Raw genomic sequence first — 21,664 nt, 5'->3', positions numbered from 1 at the left:
TTGCTACAGTTTTACAATAGTCAGAGATATTGCTCACGTTTATTGGAGTTTGCATGCTATATGCCTTTCTTTTTCCTTTTCTTTCTATGTTTTTTATTTTTTATAGATCATGCCAAGACCAAAAACAGCTGCAATAATTAGAAATATGAATTACTGCCAAGTGCTGTGCTAGCCACAACATTAATGCCATATGCAGAGGAGCACGTTTTATTATTGCAACAAGCTGTTTGAAATCCTCGGGAGATGAATAGAAGATGCCCCTTTCTAATAGGAACCTTCCAGTAGCCCTGACTTCTCTGTTTGATGTGTGAATAGTGCCAAGTGCCATCTCTTCTACAAAGGATTTATACATTGCTGCTATGACCTTTTCAGATAAAACATGAGTTGGATGGGCTGGGGTGTGACATGTGGGTGTGGGTGGGGGGAGCTGATTCTGAGGCAAAAATTAGCAATTATAAGTGTAACCTAAGGCTAATGACATTTCTTTGTATATACAGAATGGCTCTACATTTCTTTACATGGGTATAACAGCAGAGGCAGTAACTCCAACAAATGCCAGGGGCTCTACTAATTCTGGCTGATGAACTATTTCAATTATTGTATGCACAAAGAAAAATCATATGCAATTTGGGGCTTCTGACTTTGCCACAGGGCCCATGACTAAAGTATGACTTGATGTTCTTCCAGTCCCCATACCCCAATAAATACTCACAACATCTTGGGTGGAAAGGCAGCAGCTGATTTATTACTTAACATTACCTTAACTTTATCTTAACTCAGGACAAGTTAACCACCAAAAACATAACAACATTATTATAACAATGAACAGCATGTTGACATATGTGTAAAACAACTAGCAGCAGCTGAAGGCTGCATATAACAATAAACAATAGCTTCCAATAAATTAACAATACCCCTTTTAAGGAAAACACATTCTCCAGCCTAACGTTAAGGCTCTGTCACCTACTTCCTCGCCTACTGTGCATCCTTGCCCCTAAGCCTAGTCCCAGGTCTATCCAACACCAACCTCACCTTAACCCTATTTTCTGTTACCTAGTAGGGCAGCTCCACTATGCCAAAGTTGTGACATACCATCTCCCAACCATTCCTACAGGGCGGTAGGGAGAGACGCGACCTGTTCCCATGCACTCACCAGGTAACAATGGGTTCCCACACTTTCTTTAACTATTTAAAGGTTAAGTTCTTCCATATTTCCTTACTTTCCTCTAAACTACAATTCCCATAATGCCAACCGGCCCCCCCACTAGCTTTCCTTACTCGTCCATCAGTCCCTTCCACATATCCCAGGCTTGCTATTTAGGACTTCTTTATTTCTTGTTTTATCACTGAATATCATTCCTTTCCACTTACCTGACTTAAGTAGCAATATTTGATCATTCTGGCAAAGTTCCATAAACCCTGTTATTCGTTTAGCAAACTCCACCACATATTGGATTGCATGGGTTATCTGAATGGCACACTGCTGCCACAAAGCTTCCCTTGTCTGCAAGAGGTGACACAAGCTTTATATTAATACTGAGGGCTTTGTAGATATTTTTGGAAGCACAGAATTAAATGGTACAAATTTAAAAGAGAAATTTATTAAACAATTACAGTTAGGTCCATAAATATTTGGACAGAGACAATTTTTTTTTTCTAATACAGATGGACAATGACCCAAAACATACAGCCAAAGCAACCCAGGAGTTTATTAAAGCAAAGATGTGGAATATTCTTGAATGACCAAGTCAGTCACCTGATCTGAACCCAATTGAGCATGCATTTCACTTGTTGAAGACTAAACTTCAGACAGAAAGGCCCATAAACAAACAGCAACTGAAATCTGCTGCAGTAAAGGCCTGGCAGAGCATTAAAAAGGAGGAAACCCAGAATCTGGTGATGTCTATGAGTTCAAGACTTCAGGCTGTCATTACCAGCAAAGATTAGAAATTAACATTTTATTTTAATTTGTCCAATTGCTTTTGAGCCCCTGAAATTAAGTAGTGTGTTAAAAAAGGCTTCAGTTCCTCACATTTTTATGCAATCTTTTTGTTCAACCCACTGAATTAAAGCTGAAAGTCTGCAGTTCAACTGCATCTGAGTTGTTTCATTTAAAGTTCATTGTGGTAATGTACAGAACCAAAATTAGAAAAAAAGTTGCCTCTGTCCAAATATTAATGGACATAACTGTATGTCTCCATAATTTGCATTATCCCCCCCAAAAACAAAAAAAAACCCTTGTCTCTGCCATTTTGTAATGAGTGATGGGCGAATTTATTCGCCAGGCGTGGATTTGTGGCGAATTTCCACATTTCGCCACCTGTGAATTGTTTCACGAAACTTCTGTGAAAAAGTTGTTTGTGTAAAAATTGTTGCGCATCAAAATAAATTTGATGCCCATTGACTTCAATGCGTTTTGAGAATTTTTCGCAGTTTCGCTAATTTTCTCACAGTTTTGAAATTTTTTCTGCGAAACAGGACAGATTCGCCCATCACTATTTGTAATGCATCTAATTATACATTTCTCTATTATGTAGAGTTGACAAAATAAATGCATTGCTATTTCTGACCTTGGGATAAGTGTGAGTTTAATGGCAGGCACTAAGAATAGCAAGTACACTATAATCCTTTCAACTTTTAAGGTCAGTTCTGTTTAATATTAGCAATGGCATAACATAAAATGTAATCAAATATAGCTTTGCACCCTAACGCAACCCAAACCATATTTTTGCATATTGAAAAAAAAACATGTAATTCTCACAAATGTAAAAAATGTAAAGCCATAAACTTTATGATCTTAATAAATAAAAAAATAAAAAAAAACATGTTTAGCTGCTACAATGTTTTTAACAGCTAAAGGAAGCTTGCATTCTTTTCAGCCTTAAAAACAGCACATGGCTGAACGTCTACCTTTGGGATTGATTGAACTGATGAAAAACACACTTATTGCAGTAGCATGATTACAATTCTGCCTTGATGTATTCTTTCCTAGCAAAGCAAGGCAGACAATAGTATACTATTTTTAATATAAAATTTATACTGACTATAATTACATAGTAACTTGACAAACTACCAAGTACGAACTTCCAAGCATTTTGCAGATTTGTTACCTTGTTCTGGTATATTTTAATTTCTTCATAGGTATGCGTTTGCCATGCTAGCTGATGTAGTTCTTCTACCGTGTACTGACATGTCTCCAAATGTGACTTTATGATGTTCTGTGCAACTCGATCTGTGCCAGGGAGAGAGATCAAACCATGATTGTACAAAAACATATCCCATGAAGGGAAGTGCTGGTCCAGGAAATATTTATTAAAAGTAGTGATTGTGTATTCGAGATTGACCATGCACCCATGCACCCTGTAAATTGATACATCAGAGTGCAGGTATTTAAGGGCTTTATATACAGTATATGTCAAATTTGTTTCAAAGCTTTACACAACAGACAAATACATTGTAACTCACTCATTGTTGTTTCACAGATTATTTAAGTGTAGTGCAACCTCAGAGTCTGTCAGGAATGCTGGTTAAACTATTAGTGAGGAGTTGATATGCTGAGTAAGTATCACTCATATACATATGGCGGCAACTCAGGGCAAGAACACAAGGCTTAGACACCATACATAGGCAAATGATTCAGCCCAGGCTCTAGGTCAAGGCAGGATTAAATTGTCTCTTAATTTGCCTATTACCTGTAGCTGGATAATGGGCCAGAAAACACTGACAGGGGAATATATTAATATAACCTGGCAGGGTACAACCAAAGTGCCTCCTGTGGCTCAACATAGAGGAGCAGTGGCCAGAATACCTCAGGTCCCTATTCATCAACAAAAAACATGACCAAAAAAATCATACACTTTTTTTTACTATCTTGGTTAATTTTTCATTTCATTTTATTGTATGCAGTGTACAATATAGAATGAACTTGCTATCCTCTGGCAATTGTTAAACTACAGCAGGGGGGCTGTTACAAAAAAGCTTGAGACCTGCAGGTTGAACATGGTCTACTGTGAATTTATGATTAATTTCCCTGATTTGCATTCTCCACCAAGGGAAATGATAATAAATTATCTTGTACACCATACATTCAAGTTGGACCCACTAGGGGACTCATTTAGCCTTGTGGTTTAGAGCCTATGTTTTGAACAAATGTCTATTCTCAGGAGCCACTTGGATGTTGTATCTGTTAACTGTTAAAGGGATACTGTCATGGGAAAAACATTTTTTTTCAAAATGAATCAGTTAATAGAGCTGCTCCAGCAGAATTCTGCACTGAAATCCATTTCTCAAAAGAGCAAACAGATTTTTTTATATTCAATTTTGAAATCTGACATGGGGCTAGACATTTTGTCAATTTCCCAGTTGCCCCTGGTCATGTGACTTGTGCCTGCACTTTAGGAGAGAAATGCTTTCTGGCAGGCTGCTGTTTTTCCTTCTCAATGTAACTGAATGTGTCTCAGTGGGACATGGGTTTTTACTATTGAGTGTTGTTCTTAGATCTACCAGGCAGCTGTTATCTTGTGTTAGGGAGCTGTTATCTGGTTACCTTCCCATTGTTCTTTTGTTTGGCTGCTGGGGGGGAAAGGGAGGGGGGTGATATCACTCCAACTTGCAGTACAGCAGTAAAGAGTGATTGAAGTTTATCAGAGCACAAGTCACATGACTTGGGGCAGCTGGGAAATTGACAATATGTCTAGCCCCATGTCATATTTCAAAATTGAATATAAAAAAATCTGTTTGCTCTTTTGAGAAATGGATTTCAGTACAGAATTCTACTGGAGCAGCACTATTAACTGATTCATTTTGAAAAAAAACATTTTTTCCCATGACAGTATCCCTTTAAGCTTAATTTAAACATATACAGTAAAATGTGGGCAAAAGGTACAGAGAGCTATGTAACTCAAAAGAACTGACAAAAGGGTATAAATGTGAATGTAGCACCAGTTATCATAAAGTTTGGTGCTTCTAATTGGTGGCAAATAAGGTCATCTCCATTCTCTGAAAATTTTTTGGGGACTCAAAAATAGAACTTTTGCAAAAGCATTTATGGCTAGTGAGTGAATTAAAAGTAAATTGTGTAGGGCATCAGACAAGTCTTTCCCCTGTTTTTCTGTCTGTGACATCATCCGGCCCAGTTATAGACTCGAGAGCAATCCAATTGGCTGGGCCCAGGGAAATGACTTGCTTTGGAGCCAAATGCACAAGGTTACAGAGAAGTGAAAGTGCAGTGTGTGATTAAAAGAGCTGCAGTAACAGAGAGACTGTATGTGTGGTACTCAGTTGGATAGCTTTGAGTTTTCAGACAAAAGGGAGAAGTTACCCTGCTTCCAGTTCAGCTGTTGGATGCCTGTTGAAATCCTTGTGCGTCCCCGGTGTAAGGACAGGTCTTGCTAGTGTACCTTTCACATCGTAGCAGCTATCAAATCCAAATGGAAAGGTACCTTAGGGCAGGTAGCTCTTTGGTAAGGGAATTGAACTGAACTGTGTTAATCTGCATTAATCCACCTGTAATGGAGTGTGGGACTGTGGCATTGAAAGACTGTGCCAGGGGTTTGTTAAGGGCTCAGGCATTTTTTCTGGCTCTCTTATGCATTTGATGCACGTTAAAACACAAGTTTAAGTGTTTAATTCCATTATATTGTGCCAGGCTGTCCTCATGAGCGTTCTGAGTTGCGTGTTCCTCCATTTGAGAGCGTTTGTTTAGACGCAGCATGTTGCATTCCCTTGCACTTGACACATGTTTTGCTATCAAGAAAATAGAGAGTTGCATTTGGAACAAAAAGAAACCTGCTTAACTGCAGCAAAAAAAATGTGTTTAAGCGCAATATATGTGTTTTTTCGCACTCAGTGTGAAAAACGCAGACGCAAACACTCATGTGTAAGAGCCTTTAAATTGGTTTACTGCAAACTGTGTGTTTTATTTTCCTAGTGGAATTCCCCTGAGGTGTGATCCTCAGGACTCACTTAGTGGAGGCACTGCACTGTAAATTCCAGTTCCTTTCATACTCAAAGAGAGCTCAGGGCCCTGGAATTCAAAGGGTTAATAGCTGTTTAAGAGAGTGAGTCTACAAGAAGTGTAGTAAGGAAAGGTTTACAATTGTATTAAGTATTTTATTAGCACATATGTTGATGTAGTAAATATTTACTTGTAATCAATTATATCAACTAAGAATGTTGTGAATATCTCATTTTATATGAATTACTGGCAATGAATTAAGCAACAATAAATATATCATTCTTCTCCAGTTTGAATGACTAATGGATCCTGATCATGGTAAAACTTGATCTCACCCACTGCAAATTTTTTTTTATTATTTTGTACAATGCCATGCTCTTGGTGGTACTAATGAGCAAAACTTTCTCCTTTCACTTTGCTGAAAAATTGGCGAAATTGTGGAAAATCTGCATTGAAATCAATGTTAATTTTTTTATTGTTTTTTTCCCCTCAAGAGAAATGCATTGAAGTCAATGGGCTTTTTTTCTCACACTAAATGCATTGAAGTAGTGTTTCCTCTCAATTGTTTCGCCACGTGAAAAAAAATTTTTTTCCAGAAAAAAAAAAATTAAAGAACAAATTATAGCTCAGAGTTCAAAGATCCAAATTTCACTGCAAATTTTCATCAGGCAAAAAAAATGTGCTCATTCCTATTGGGTGGCAATTAGTGATGGGTGAATTTGCGCCGTTTCGCTTCGCCGAAAAATTTGCGAAATTCTCGAAACGGCGAAAAATTTGCGAAACGACGCCGGCGCCCGTTTTTGACGCCGGCGCCCGTTTTTGACGCCGGCGTCCGTTTTTTCGGAATTTTTTTTTTTGACGCCGGCGAATTTTTGCCGCGAATTTTCACGGGCGTTTCGCGAATTTATTCGCTGGCGGCGAAACGCGCAAATTCGCCGCGAATTCGCGCCTGGCGAATAAATTCGCCCATCACTAGTGGCAATAGATCCTGGCATAAATAATGGAATAGTGAAGCAATAACTTAGTACATCTTATGTAGTGTCAGTGTATTTTTGCACCAAAATATTTACAGTTAAGAGAAGTATACTGAATTGGTGATTTTTCTCCTCTTCGAATTAGTAAACTTATTGTGAATCATTTGCATTTTAAACCAATACAAGTTGTGCTTGTAAAAAAAAAAGCTGCATGTGGCTGGATGCCATCCAAATAAGCATTATTTACTTTCAGCTGTAATGTCTCCTGGAATATTTAAAGTTGTAAAGGGCTGACAAACTTGCATTGTGTGACGACTGTGAATTTGTTTCAGCTTTGTTTTGCCTTTACCAGTAAATACATAAATAATAATGCTGCTGCCACCCCAGCTGTGTTTATCAAGATAAGTAGACTAATAGCTATGAGAAGTGTGGCAAATGTTTTGTAATCATAATTCAATAAACATATAATTTCTCATACTGTGAAAACCCATTAATTCTTACAGAACAAATGATTTAATAGTCCAGCTTTAAATGGATCTTACTACAGGGTATATTCCCTATACAGTTTGAATTTAAGAAATATTAAATTAAAAATGGAGTCTGGCATAATGCATTCTCACTACACATCTAAAATGAAAAATGGCAAATAAGCATCTGTAACAGAGCTCATTATAGCATGCATTAGGCAGCATAAACACGCATCTGTAAAGGCATACAGATTTACATCTGATGAAATCATTAGCTGTTTCTCAGCTATTTATTGTTTGGGATTGATTGAATCATTAACAGTGACAGGCTACAGTCATTATGTTGGATATATTAATTTAATAAATAACAATAATAATTGTAAAACTAAAGAGGTAATAATTTATCTACACCCTGTTTGGGAAGGTTCTCATTAATCCAGGTCATGGTATATCTGTAGAAATAAGTCAAATCAACTGGACTTGTGTTTTTCTTGAAGACGTTTTACCAGTCCTGCAATTGGCTTTCTCAATTGAGTTGGTTGACTGGTGAAAACCTCTTCAAGAAAAACACAAGTTCAGTTGATTTAACTTATTTCAACAGTTATTCACACTACCTTGCCTTTTTAAAAGACTCATGATCATTTCTTATTATATTAAATAGTCATTAAAATTAAATTGTAAAAAAATTGTCACTTACTGGTAAAAAAAAACCAAGAAAAATAAGGAATAAAAATATCAAAAGAAATGAAACGTAATAGTTTATCCATAAACTAACATAGTATGCTGTATAAGCGTAAATATATTTATTAATAAATGCCTTTTTTCCAGAAGTGTCAACATTAGCTTTTTGTCTGTAGTTTGATGGAATCCTAATTGGGGCAGTCATATCATTGTCTTCTAATAAGGCATTATTGGTTACATATAGGGTCCCATTCACTAAGTTCGAGTGAAGGAATAGAGGAAAAATAGTTCAAATTTCGAATGTTTTTTTGGCTACTTCGACCATCGAATTGGCTACTTCGACCTTCGACTACGACCTTCGACTTCAAATCAAATGATTCAAACTAAAAATTGTTCGACTATTCGACTATTCGATAATCAAAGTACTGTCTCTTTAAAAAATTTCTTCGACCCCCTAGTTCGCCACCTAAAACCTACCGAGGCCAATGTTAGCCTATGGGGAAGGTCCCCATAGGCTTGCTAACAATTTTCTACTAACATAGTATGCTGTATAAGCGTAAATATATTTATTAATAAATGCCTTTTTTCCAGAAGTGTCAACATTAGCCTTTTGTCTGTAGTTTGATGGAATCCTAATTGGGGCAGTCATATCATTGTATTCTAATAAGGCATTATTGGTTACATATAGGGTCCCATTCACTAAGTTCGAGTGAAGGAATAGAGGAAAAATAGTTCAAATTTCGAATGTTTTTTTGGCTACTTCGACAATCGAATTGGCTACTTCGACCTTCGACTACGACCTTCGACTTCAAATCAAACGATTCGAACTAAAAATCGTTCAACTATTCGACTATTCGATAATCGAAGAACTGTCTCTTTAAAAAATTTCTTCGACCCCCTAGTTCGCCACCTAAAACCTACCGAGGCCAATGTTAGCCTATGGGGAAGGTCCCCATAGGCTTGCTAACAATTTTCTGATCGAAGGATAATCCTTCGATCGATGGATTAAAATCCTTCGAATCGAAGGATTTAATTATTCGATCGAACGATTATTCCTTCAATCGTTCGATCGAACGAATTGCGCAAAATCCTTCGACTTCGATATTCGAAGTTGAAGGATTTTAATTCGGCAGTTGAATATCAAGGGTTAATTAACCCTCGATATTTGACCAATAGTAAATGTGCCCCATACTGTACATAAACTGTTTGATTTCCTATGGAGTCTATAGTGACAATGTGCAATACAATTCTTTTTGGACTTTTCAATATGATTTACCTTTGAGAGAGAATAAAATTCTGTGTATTCAGATGTGAGCCCCCCCCCCAATTGGATGGATTAAGTTCTTAAGCTAGCTTGGCTATTAGTACCTTGACCTTGAGGAAGAACATATGGTTATATGAGCAGCTCTTTGTTTTTCTATACTTCTTATGTTATACATTCCCAAGTTTATAAAAACTCTTTGATTCCTTTGTTCAGGGTTTTGACTCTTTGCGAGTTCCAAATCCACTGAGCTTATGTCAAATAAACTTTAACTTATTTATCTCAAGTGGCCTCTGGTAAGTGAAATTCCATGACACCTTTACTTAAAGGCAATGGCATATGTAGCAATTCTGGGCTTTTCTCTCTCAGGCTTATCAGCCAGGTTACAAAATGCTTCATCTGGTATTATGGGTTCACCTGTGTGAGGTGATTGTTACTTGGAAACAGGGAATTGGTGTTCAAATCTATAGGGAGTTATCTGAAGTAATTTGTTGTCTGTCCGTGGAGATATTAATTGTCTGCGAGACAAAACTTTTGGAAGCACTATGTATGCCATCATTTCCATACAGGTCCAGTAAAAAAATTGGGAGAACATGCGCCAGCAGAAGCTCTAAAAAACATCCCCTAAATTGAACTACATTATGAATGTTGTTTAAGGAAATATTGTACTGATAAATTATGGGCTTAAAGAACAATAAATATTTTTCTTGGCTTTTCCTAATCAGTGATTCCAGTTATTTAATTGCTGTGCTTTCCATTTGATGGCACAGAGAGGTGCAGATTACTAGCCCCCATAGTAACGATCAAAACACAAATACAGCTTTTATAAAATCCACAAATAGTTCACAAAACTAACATTGATAATCTGAAGACTACTATGAAAGAATGGATTGCTATGGATTTACCCTGAGCTGAAAGGTTAAGAATATTGTGACATTTTGTTAATTTAGGTGATCATTACATGAAGATGGATATGAGTTCATAAACATAAGGATACTCCTTTTGCTGAGCAGTAACTAAGAGGGAGGTGTGGTGTATAGGGAGAAGACCTAGTGGCAGATTTATTAAGGGTTGAATTTCGAAGCAAAAAATACTTCGAAAATCGACCATCGAATTAAAATCCTTTGTATTCGAATATCAAATTCAAACATTTTTTCATCAAATTTGTGTATTCTGTGGTCGAAGTAAAATCGTTCGATCGAATGATTAAATACTTAGAATCGAACGATTCGACCGATTTTAACGTACGATCGAACGATTTTACATCGACTTCAAAAAACTTAGAAAAATGCTGTAGAAGGTCCCCATAGGCTACCATAGCACTTTGGCAGGTTTAATTTGGCGAAGTATTGAAGTCGAAGTTTTTTTAAAGAGACAGTACTTTGATTATCGAATGGTCGAATATTCAAACTATTTTACTTCAAATCGAATTCGAAGTTGTAGTATCCTATTCGATGGTCGAAATATCCAAAAAATGGCTTCGAATTTAGAATTTTTTTACTTCGAAAATTCCCTCGAATTCACTTCGACCCTTGATAAATCTGCCCCCTAAAGTGATTATAGTTTAGGTTTGTTTTGGCTGTGATTGTATGACCTGGGTGATCAGAAGGACTACTTGTCTCTTTGGTGAAGGTGCTAGTGCTCTTGAGTGCATGCAAAGTAGTGTTTTTTTGGGATAGCCATATATTATATTAAAATTAGACCAGAAGTTCTATCCCTTTTACCAAATTACCCAATTGACAACTATATTTACAGGTTTCTGCAAACATCTATGATATTCAGATATGTTTATGTTGTCTCCAGATGAAAAAATAAATTGCAACACAAGCAGAATATAATATTTTTGCTTATTTTCAACATAGCATCTTGAGTTAAGAGCATTTTCTTTGCAGAAGGAAAGGGGCATTACAATACATATGCATTCGTTAAAGGTACAGAGGGAGCTTTATGTCCCTGAACATTAAGGGGCCCATTCACTAAGTTCGAGTGAAGGAATAGAATAAAAAATACTTCGAATTTCAAAGTATTTTTTTGGCTACTTCGACCATCGAATTGACTACTTCGACCTTCGACTAAGACTTCGACTTCGAATCGAACGATTCGATCTAAAAATCGTTTGACTATTCGACCATTCGATAGTCGAAGTACTGTCTCTTTAAGAAAAAACTTTGACCCCCCATAGGCTTTCCAAGTTTTTTCTGATCGAAGGATAATCCTTCGATCGATGAATTTAAATCCTTTGAATTGTTCGATCCAAAGGATTTAATCGTTCAATCGAACGATTATTCCTTCGATCGTTCGAACAAATTGCGCAAAATCCTTCGACTTCGATATTCGAAGTCGAAGGATTTTCATTCGCCAGTCGAATATCGAGGGTTGATTAACCCTCGATATTCGACCCTTAATACATCTGCCCCTAAGGGGGTTATTTTTAAAATCCGAAAAGTTCTATTTTCTGAAAACTACTCAGACCAAATCCACGTGGACTTTTCCCACTTATTTATCAATAAATTTTTCTGAAAATTTCTTGTGCGGGAAAAAGCTCAGTAAACTTGTGAAAAAAATCTGAATTGTAAGAATTTTTGGGATTTGACACTGAAAACTGTGACTTTTCCAGATTTGACACATGAAACCTCTGACTTTTCAGATTTGGCACCAGGATCGTTGAACAAAACACAGCACAGATCAGGATATCAACGGGACATCTGTCATTGACTACAAGAACTCGACAGGTCTGAGTTAGAGTAGTTTCTTTTTCGGACTTTTAACACCTTTGGAGTTTAATAAATCTCGTAAATGTTCGCTAGGGTTACTTCGCCAATGTGAGCAAATCGAAGCGAAGATGCGCCCACGTTCAATTTTGCCTAGCGCAAATTTGTTAGAGGTCTTGCGCTCAGGCTAATTTGCATACGCTGGGAAATTTAAAGTTGAATGGACGTCTTTATGTTACATGTCATTACATTGACATTGACAACTAGACATGTCCAGGAAACCTTAATAAAGTCAATAGAGTTGTTTTAATGCCCTACACACGAGCCCACTGTAAAATAATGTTCCCATATGTTAGAAAATGTATGGGGGAAACCCCAAATTTTTTTAGGACTTTTGCAGCCTATCACCCTGAAAAAAGGAAAAGACGCCAGCGTTTTTTGAACTTAGAAGTTTTTCCACTCAGAAAATACGATGTAAGTAACTGATGATTCAGGAACATCTATGCACTCCATTGCACTTCGCTTGGTCTGAGCTGGCGAAGGCAAGTCTGATGAAAGAGGTAACGGTCAGTAAAATCCACATTTTAGTGAATTTGCGAAGAGCAAAAATTCGCCTGGCGATAGAGTGTGAATCACCGCTAGCATCTATCTCTTTCGCTAGCAAAGTGACAATTCTCCAGGATTTGCCACTTTGCCCTTTAATAAATCTGCCCCAATGTTTACATTTGGATCCATTAATTTGCTGCAGGTGCACAACAGTTGTAATAGACCTTTCTGCATTTTATAATGTGTTTAAGAATGTTTAAGATATATTCTGTTTTTTTACATATTCTAAACATGATGGTTGTTAATTGTACAATCATAAAACTGCTTAATGCTTTCTGCTACAGATAATTCATTTTCTTGAATTTCTAAACATAAGCTTAAGGCTAATGGCACTCATTCTCTGAGTATTTCAGCTGCAGGAGATATGCCTGTGCCTCCTGTTAGTGAAAGGTAGCTTTTGGCCCAAAAAATGTTTAAACGCTGCTGAAAAGTACTTTAAACAAGCCATTATTATATTTTTTCAGGAGTAAAATTAAAACGTATCCCCAAATAATAAATATAGCAAAGTAAAAACAAAATATGTACTGTAAATTGTCTCAGATTCAGCACAAGCATCAGTCTACTGTATCTTCTCATTACAGAAGTCATCCATTCAGTTCTTCACAATACACAAGCATTCTACAAGTTATCAGCTATCTCATGTTTATTGATAAGTATGAATGAGGAAAGAGGAGGGTGTACACTGATTTGCAGCTGAACACTTACTAAGTGAAGTTTTATTTACACCTGTTGGAACTCACGCCGTTGCCTACAGACAGGTATGAAAACAGAAACTGATTCTGGCAGACACTCTGTCTACATCACTAGACTTCATTCAAAAGTATTCTGTGTTAGCTCTAAACAAACTGTGTGTACTGATACATCTCCTAGTCAGTTTTGTTTAGCAAAGGGTAAATCCATATTCTAACTTCGCAATCAGTTAACTGTTAATGTGAGGGAGAGAAATTGATGTATATTTGGTTCTATCTGCACCATTGCCAAAGATCATAATTCATAAGTCTAATTAGATACTCTGAGGAAGTGCCAAAGGGCACAAAACGCGTCAGTTATAATGGACATTAAGCACTTTTAATGTTTGGTAAAAAATAAAGCTTTAATTCATCAGCATTAGTCCGATCAACTTTGTATTTTTGATGCCGTGAGGAAGTTCCGCTGCCAGGGAACACATTGACAGACATGTGACTGTCCCGGACCAATCAGCACAGTACTGGTGAAAAAGCTGTATAATTAGAGCCAATTTACATTTCTTCCATCAGGTCTCATTAGCAGAGATGGTAAAAGCACATTTCAGCAAATACTTATAAGTACTCTACTGTATATTTGAAAGTATTTTTATCTGGAGGTAAAATAGCAACTGATATATAGTGATTAATGAATTTCTGTTATATATTACATTCTACATTTCTTCTTTTGTACAGAGCGCCATTTGCAACACCATATGTATCGCATCATAAAGCAGTGGCACAGATGGACCAGACATTTCTTCTCTTTTTAATTTGCCTTCTGAAGAAGGGATGACTAGAAGAAAGCCATCCATACCTTCTGCAGATCTTTGTAGATCAAACTCCTGTACCTCATGCTACGTCCCAGGAATATGAACTACATAAAAAGCAAAAAAAAAAAAACAATTGCTTAACAACACTTTTATAAGTGCAAATGGAACAGACCTTTTTAAGCAACAAGTAGTGAACACTGATGTTGTCTGGAAGGTCACCTAGATAAGAGAGACTGATTCAAAGACACAGCATAACCATAAATGAATCTTGCTAAACCTTACTATGAGCACCAGATCCAAATGGTTCTGCAAAGCATGTCCACCAGTAGTACCTCCCTCCCCAGCCCTCATTATCCTCAAACAAGTTTTGTTCCACTCTCAGTGGCACTTCCTCAGACCAACCAGTATTGCTTAAATGAGGTAGCATGGCCTACAGACTCAATGGCTCAATTATTATGGAAACTGTCAGCTTTGTCAAGCAATAACTTTTAAAAAAGGTGGTTGTACATCACCCTGGATTTACTTACCTATGTCACTCATGCTTATTCCTTGTGAGATCTGTCCGTTGTTAAAAGAACTATACATAAATAAGTTTGGTATGGACGTAAGGTCATAGATGGGTTCTTGCTTTATCTGTTTCATTCCCGTCATGTCTATACCAGATTGATCCGGGGAAGGTTGAGCAGAATCCACACTGTAGTACTCCGATTTGGGAAGTTCAATCACATGTCCATTGGCATAAGTGCCTCCTGTATCATTGTTGAGATTACTTAAACCATTACTGATGTTACTACTATAAACCCTGGCTAAGGCTTCTGCTTCTCCACTTTGCTGCTGTCTCTGTTCTTGCAATCGTTGCTGGTGTTTCTGGACCTCAGCATAAAGACTGTCCCTCTGTTTTTTTGACATTCTTCCAAATTTTACAGCTGTTAGGGGAAAAAAAGGATGCAGTATCAATAACAATAAAAATCATCTGAAGATATTTTTCATAAATTGATCTTAATAATTTGAGAACTTTTTTTTACACAATGCACACTGTACTTCAAATGGAAGATCTAAAATAGGTTTACTACCAGCTATGCTTACCACAAGAAATAATTTAAAAATACATTGTTTAAAATAAACCCCTGTTCAGAGTAATGGGATCCTAAAAAAATCCTCAGTCAAAATCTATCCTGTTGTTACTTAAAAGAACTAAAAAGGAAGGAGGAAAATCACACCCATCCAGTTCTGTATTACCAAAATAACTCACTTTGATGCCAGATCTTTTCCTACCCTGATACAGTTTTATAGGAGGACACCACAATTCCCGTATACACAATAGAACAGCTTGCACCCACATCATTGGCACCTCTGCAAATTACACCTGATGGAAAGATGTGTGCATGATGCAAATCGTAGCTCAAGCGGGTACAAGGAAGCCCTGTACTTTAGGCATTAATTACAGGAATGTCTATTATCTTGCCACCCCTAACGTCCTCAGCTTAAATGTTCTGAACAATGCACAAGTTGGGGCATTCCAGAGGATACCTATGTGCTGCCCATCTCCTACCCCTCCTGTATGTAGCCTTATCAAATACCCAGTGAAGTGGAAAAAAAGAGGATGAAGAAGGTGGCAGCGGAATATTATGTATGTTTTTAAAAAGGTTTCCAATTTGGAAATTGCCTACATATTTTACCTATCTACAACACATATTAAAGTTATTTTCTATAAGATAATACACTTTTGTTATAATTCCCCTTTCCATAAATTACACTTGCTGCAAATTGTGTAGTCTCAAGTGTTTGAGAAAAAGGGACGTCATTCATGCAATGATTGCTCATTCAGTGTAAACTGTATCATATATGTTATTTTATGTTAAAATTTGTTCTTGAATGCATTGACTATTGCATATTGCAAAAAAGACCCATTTTCCTCCAGAGTGCCACTTACAGTATGTTCTGTTAAGTGCTGATAATAAACACTCATGTTGTGAATGCTGTGGAATGGTGGGATTTTATAAACTTTATAAGGTTGTCATTTAGCATATACTGTGTACCCCACTGTGCTACTGTTTGTACAAATTGCCATGAAAGCTTTAGCCATGAAACGCTCAGAGACAGTTTTGTCTGCAGTGAAGAGACTAATTGTTCTGCTAATTCTTTGGCCGGGACAGGGATGTTTCAGTACAACAAAGACTGGAAGAGAGTGCAGTGCTCCAAAGAGTCTGTTAAACTCATTCATTGTTTAGCTGCCAACATCTAACTGTTATCTGATGCAATCAATAGACCAGACATTACAATCGTTACAATCCTTCTGCTAATGCATTCCTTAGGGCCTATCTGGAACAGTTGGCTTTAGTTAAGTCTGACTAAAAGAAATATTTGCATATATTTATGCTGTTTTGTTCCATGTAAAGTATATGAAATAGGGACGTGTGTTCTATAACGGTATTCAAGAAAAATATTGTATCATAAAAATATATCTATTTTGTGAATGCTGGTGTAAGTATGTCATTATGCTTTACTTATATAGCACCAACATGTTATGCAGTGCATTCAAAGACTGATCATTACTCATGCCAGTGCCTGTCCTAGTAGAGCTTGCAATCTAAGGTATCTAACATGGTAAAAAAACTAACTCTGTGAAGCAATGAACCTGCCTGTCTTATGAGCTTGGGAGGAAATCTAAGTACCTGAATTAAACCCAACCAGACATGAAGAGAACAGTGCTCTGGTCACAACAGAACTCATGTTTTCAGTGCTACAAGGCAGCAATGCTAACAACCAAGTCCCAATGACACCAGCTTTTCATTGTCCAGAGTGAGTGTTAAAATTAATTTTCTACCCCATTTTTTTTTCCATAAATATTGCTGCATAAAACAGCTTTTCTAAAAGAAACCCTTCAAAGAACTTTTTAACTGCATATAGGTTTTGTAGAGTATGGCTGATATCTTTCTTCTCCTTCACCTTTGCACAGAGACAGTTTATTTGCTATGCCAATTTTATCAGAATTATTGTACATATTTTACATTATCCAACACTTTGCTGTTTTATTTGTTCCTACTGTGTCTATCTCCAGGGCTTTGGGGAGAGGTTTAAAGGCATAACATTTAAAAAAGGAAGCAGACTTACCATCTCTAGACATTCCTAGTGCAAGACATTTTTGCAGTCTACAATGTTGACAGCGGTTTCTATTAGTTCTGTCAATTAAACAGTTTCTCTGCCGCGGGCAGGAGTAAGAGGCATTATTCTGTTGACTTCGCCTGAAGAATCCCTGAATATAGAAACATAATAAATTAAGGGAAGAGTTAGGATCATAAATCAATGTAGCATTGAATATTCTGGTCCCAAATATAGTCATCAGGACACAATCAAAATATACGTTTTTAAAGCAATACTATGATCAAGAAAGAAGTTTTAGGGAGAATATTGTTAAAGGAACAGTAACATCAAAAAATTAAAGTGTTTTAAAGGAATAAAAATATAATGCAGTGTTGCCCTGCACTGGTAAAACTGTTGTGTTTGCTTCAGAAACACTACTATTGTTTAAATAAATAAGCTGCGAATTTCTGCGTTTCGTTGCCAGCAAATACATTTGTGAAACTCCCGCGAAAAATTTGCCAGCGTCAAAAAAATTTGGACGTGCATTGGAAAAGTCACTCGTGTCAAAACCGTGGTGCATCAACACTATTCTGTGCCAGTTTTGTGAATTTTTCGGCGAAGTGAAACGGGAGCAATTCACCCATCACTAATTACATCAAGACACACTGTCATTCAGCCATCCTTAACCAAAATATTATTGTTTTAAAAAATACTTTAAAAATTCTAAATCAAATTACTGCTGATATGCTCATTGTAAGCATGTCACTTAACTGAAGTAGACTTCTTGACTTCTGTGAGGCTTAAAGATAATGCAGTTCATATAAATTGCATCTCTTAATTGCTGATCTGTTTTATCCAAATGTTTCAACTCTTTTCCAACTGCTCGAACTACTTTACACTTTCTTTCGAGTTTTTTTTTTTTTTGGTGTTTGTTTATAAAGCCTATTTTACAGATTGCTCTTTAATACACCATCGGTTTAAGTGGTACTACTTGTTTTCCCTCTATCCCAATTACATGGTTGTGGTTGTTAGCTTTATTTCTTTATACTGTAGTCATTAAAAAGAGTTTACATCTGAAAAGTGTGTCATTGACTTTTATTGTGATATCACCACGACGCTGCTGGAGAGGACGATAGCCCATAGTTTTGTAGAGGGTAAATAAGGATGTGCTTCCTACTGTACAGTTATTGCATGATTTAGGCAATTAGGTAGTGAAGCAAAGAGAAGTTGCTACAGGAATTAAGATACGTGAAACGAAGTAAATAATACATCATTGTGTCCTAGATTTATCTAGTACTACAAGAATTCCATATATAAATATATACACACAATGCACACAATATATTTTTTCACAAAAACTACAATTCTTAGGGGCACATTTACAAAGCTCGAGTGAAGGATTCGAATTAAAAAAACTTCGAATTTCGAAGTGTTTTTTTGGCTACTTCGACCATCGAATGGGCTACTTTGACCTTCGACTACGACTTCGACTACGAATCGAACGATTCGAACTAAAAATCGTTCGACTATTCGACCATTCGATAATCGAAGTACTGTCTCTTTAAGAAAAACTTCGACCCCCTAGTTCGGCAGCTAAAAGCTACCGAACTCAATGTTAGCCTATGGGGAAGGTCCCCATAGGCTTGCCTGTGTTTTTTTGATCGAAGGACATTCCTTCGATCGTTGGATTAAATAGTTCGATCGAACGAATAATCCTTCGATCGTACGATTAGCGCTAAATCGTTCGACTTCGATATTCGAAGTCGAACGATTTTAGTTCCTAGTCGAATATCGAGGGTTAATTAACCCTCGATATTCGACCCTTAGTAAATCTGCCCCTTAGTGTCAAACACAAAAAAATTGGGTTTTTCACTCAACAATCCAAGTTTTTTCTGATCCCATTTTTTCAAGTTGTTTTTAATTGATAAATAAGGGAAAATCATGTATTCTTGTTTGGTCTGACTTTTTTTGTATTAAAAAAAATCATAAAAACTTGGATTTTGATAACCCCCTTAATGTCTATGTTATTGGTGTGTCCATACAAATCAGGTTTTGGAGACATCATGGTTGTGAAAAAAAGGCATTTCAATCAAAATCAAAGTGTAAACATTGCATTTTATTAGCATGAGGGGTAGAGATGAGAAGAGAGAGTCAGAAAAAAATGCTTGCAGTAGGGTGACCACCAGAGCTGAGCAAAATGCTTTATGTGGTTGAGATTACCTTCCAAACAACAGCAACCATCTTGAATCACTTTATGGTGTAGTCACTAAGTAAAAACCCAACTGTTTTGCCTTCTTTTGGAACATTATTTTTGGTGTCTGTGATGCCACTAATATGGTGGCATATTAGGATTCCTGGTTATATTAAAAGTGCTTTTGGTATTATAAACCTTCCCACAGTCTTAATACATATCCCAGGAAAATATGAATCATTTTCTGCTCACATGGTACAATTTTGAATATATCCCCCACACCGCCACCGTAGGACCAATAGTCACCCTATTGTTTGCCTGTTTTACCATTCTAATCCATTAAAATCAGATGCTAGGCAAAAGATCAAAAGGGGAATGTGATAAAGGTTATTTAAAGAAGAAAAAAAAGAAAGAGCACAACTTCTATTGCTATGGCTAATGCTCTGTCTTTCCCTCCCTCATTTGCATAGTTTTAATCTTATTGCTAGGCAATACAACAATAAATGATATGCTAATAAATAAGCAATTGACATGTACAATAGGAAAATACTGTGCGGCCCTGACTCTCACTGGATTCATCTACTACATGGGGCACTTGCCCCTTTGAAGATGAAAAATTGGTTAAATGGACCCTATTGCAAAAAAATTTATATATTTTGGCAGTATGGATAGCATAGTGTATTTTTTTTAAAGGCCAACCACCTCTTTAAAGGCCTTGATCACCAGATCACTTGAAAATGAATGATATTTATAATCAATGCAGTTGCTGGGCTGCACTTATTACAGGTCAAATTGTAGTAATTTTAGAGGTTTTTGAAACCGCAACTAAACTCACCAATTCTAAAACCACCATTGTTATTGAATTTATTAAAAGATGCGAATATGAATGATGCTCTAAAAAATATGAATACCTCAAACCCCTTTTTGTGACAATTTCTAATGAAAAAAAATCTGAAAACCTCTGAAATTCCGAATTGATTTAAAGTGGTCCAATAGGATCAGAGCAGCTCCCATTGACTTCTTTAGCACTTTGAAAACTTTTACTTGACGCAGTTTTGCCTTAGAGGATGCTAATTCACTAAAATATGAAGTTACGTCTCATCGGGCAAACGCTGACGAATTTTTGCTAGCGTTACTTCCGTATTGCAAGAAAAGTTTCGCTAGCGTTCATTTCTGCCTAGCAAACTTTGTGCAGGCATACAGGAAATGATGTCACTGACATAAAATTGAGGAAGATGTAGCTTTGTTTATCAGTTCATCTGGACTAAGGTGACGAAGGAAACTCTGGTGAAAGAGGTAACGTTCAGTAAAATTCCGTTTGCAAGAGCAAAAAGTTGGCTGGCAATAGGGTTAGAACGTACGATAGCGAATTGTCTTCTATGCAGGTTAGTAAATTGGCAATGTCCCTGCGGAATGGGATTTCTGGCAAATTGTCACTAGCGACGGCCACTTCACCCTTTAGTAAATGTGCCCCATTATATCTTAGTTTGGATCAAGTACAAGGTACTGTTTAATTATTACAAAGAAAAAGAAAATCATTTTGAAAAACTGGAATTATTTGATTAAAATTATTTTTTGTTAATTATTTGATTAAAATAATTTCCTTGCAGCTTTGGGACTCTTCGGGCACATTACTTTCAACATGTTGTCCCAATAGCCTTATAATCTGTAATTAAAACCCTTACCTTCAATGATAATGACAAGACCCTACATAATGAAAGGGTGATGATGGTAATGACTTAAAAGGAAGTGGATCTGTTACTGAACTGGGCTATATATAGGTATAGGACCTGTTATCCAGAATGCTTGAGACCTGGTATTTTCCAGATAACAGATCTTTCGCCATACCTTAAGTCTACTAGAAAATAATTTAAACATTAAATAAAATCCTTGTTGGATTCATTTTATCTTAGTTTGGATCAAGTACAAGGTTCTGTTTTATTATTACAGAGATTATTTGAATAAAACAAAGTTTATGGGAGATGGCCATCTAAAAAATGGCCTGCTGTTAATGTTTACTTTCAAAAGTAAAGTAGCTTTTCATTTTTCTTGGGCTGGTGTTTCAGAGATTCTATTAATGTTACAGACCCATTATGACTATTTAAACTACCATAAACAAGACATATCTGCACTTACTGACTGAAATTCAGGTTTATGTGGAGAAAAAGAATAAAAATCAATAAAACAATTGTTTCATAGGGCTTAGCACTTAAATTAAAGGAATCCAAACACTAGTAG

The 21,664-nt window shown here is 36.6% G+C and overlaps 1 protein-coding gene across 1 annotated transcript in view; it reads right to left on the bottom strand.

The window, feature by feature from the left end:
• Positions 1 to 21,664, bottom strand: part of rorb.S (RAR related orphan receptor B S homeolog) — a 148,663-nt gene that overhangs the window by 8,353 nt on the left and 118,646 nt on the right. The window contains exons 3-6 of the mRNA XM_041580148.1: positions 17,266 to 17,407; positions 14,679 to 15,077; positions 3,111 to 3,232; positions 1,372 to 1,504 (exon numbers count right to left, since the gene is read on the bottom strand). Of these exons, the coding sequence (XP_041436082.1) occupies positions 1,372 to 1,504; positions 3,111 to 3,232; positions 14,679 to 15,077; positions 17,266 to 17,407 (796 nt within the window). The remainder of the gene's footprint in view (positions 1 to 1,371; positions 1,505 to 3,110; positions 3,233 to 14,678; positions 15,078 to 17,265; positions 17,408 to 21,664) is intronic.

The sequence above is a fragment of the Xenopus laevis genome, chromosome 1S, assembly GCF_017654675.1.
Source record: "Xenopus laevis strain J_2021 chromosome 1S, Xenopus_laevis_v10.1, whole genome shotgun sequence".
Classification (NCBI taxonomy): domain Eukaryota; kingdom Metazoa; phylum Chordata; class Amphibia; order Anura; family Pipidae; genus Xenopus; species Xenopus laevis.
This window is presented reverse-complemented; position numbering and strand designations above follow the sequence as displayed.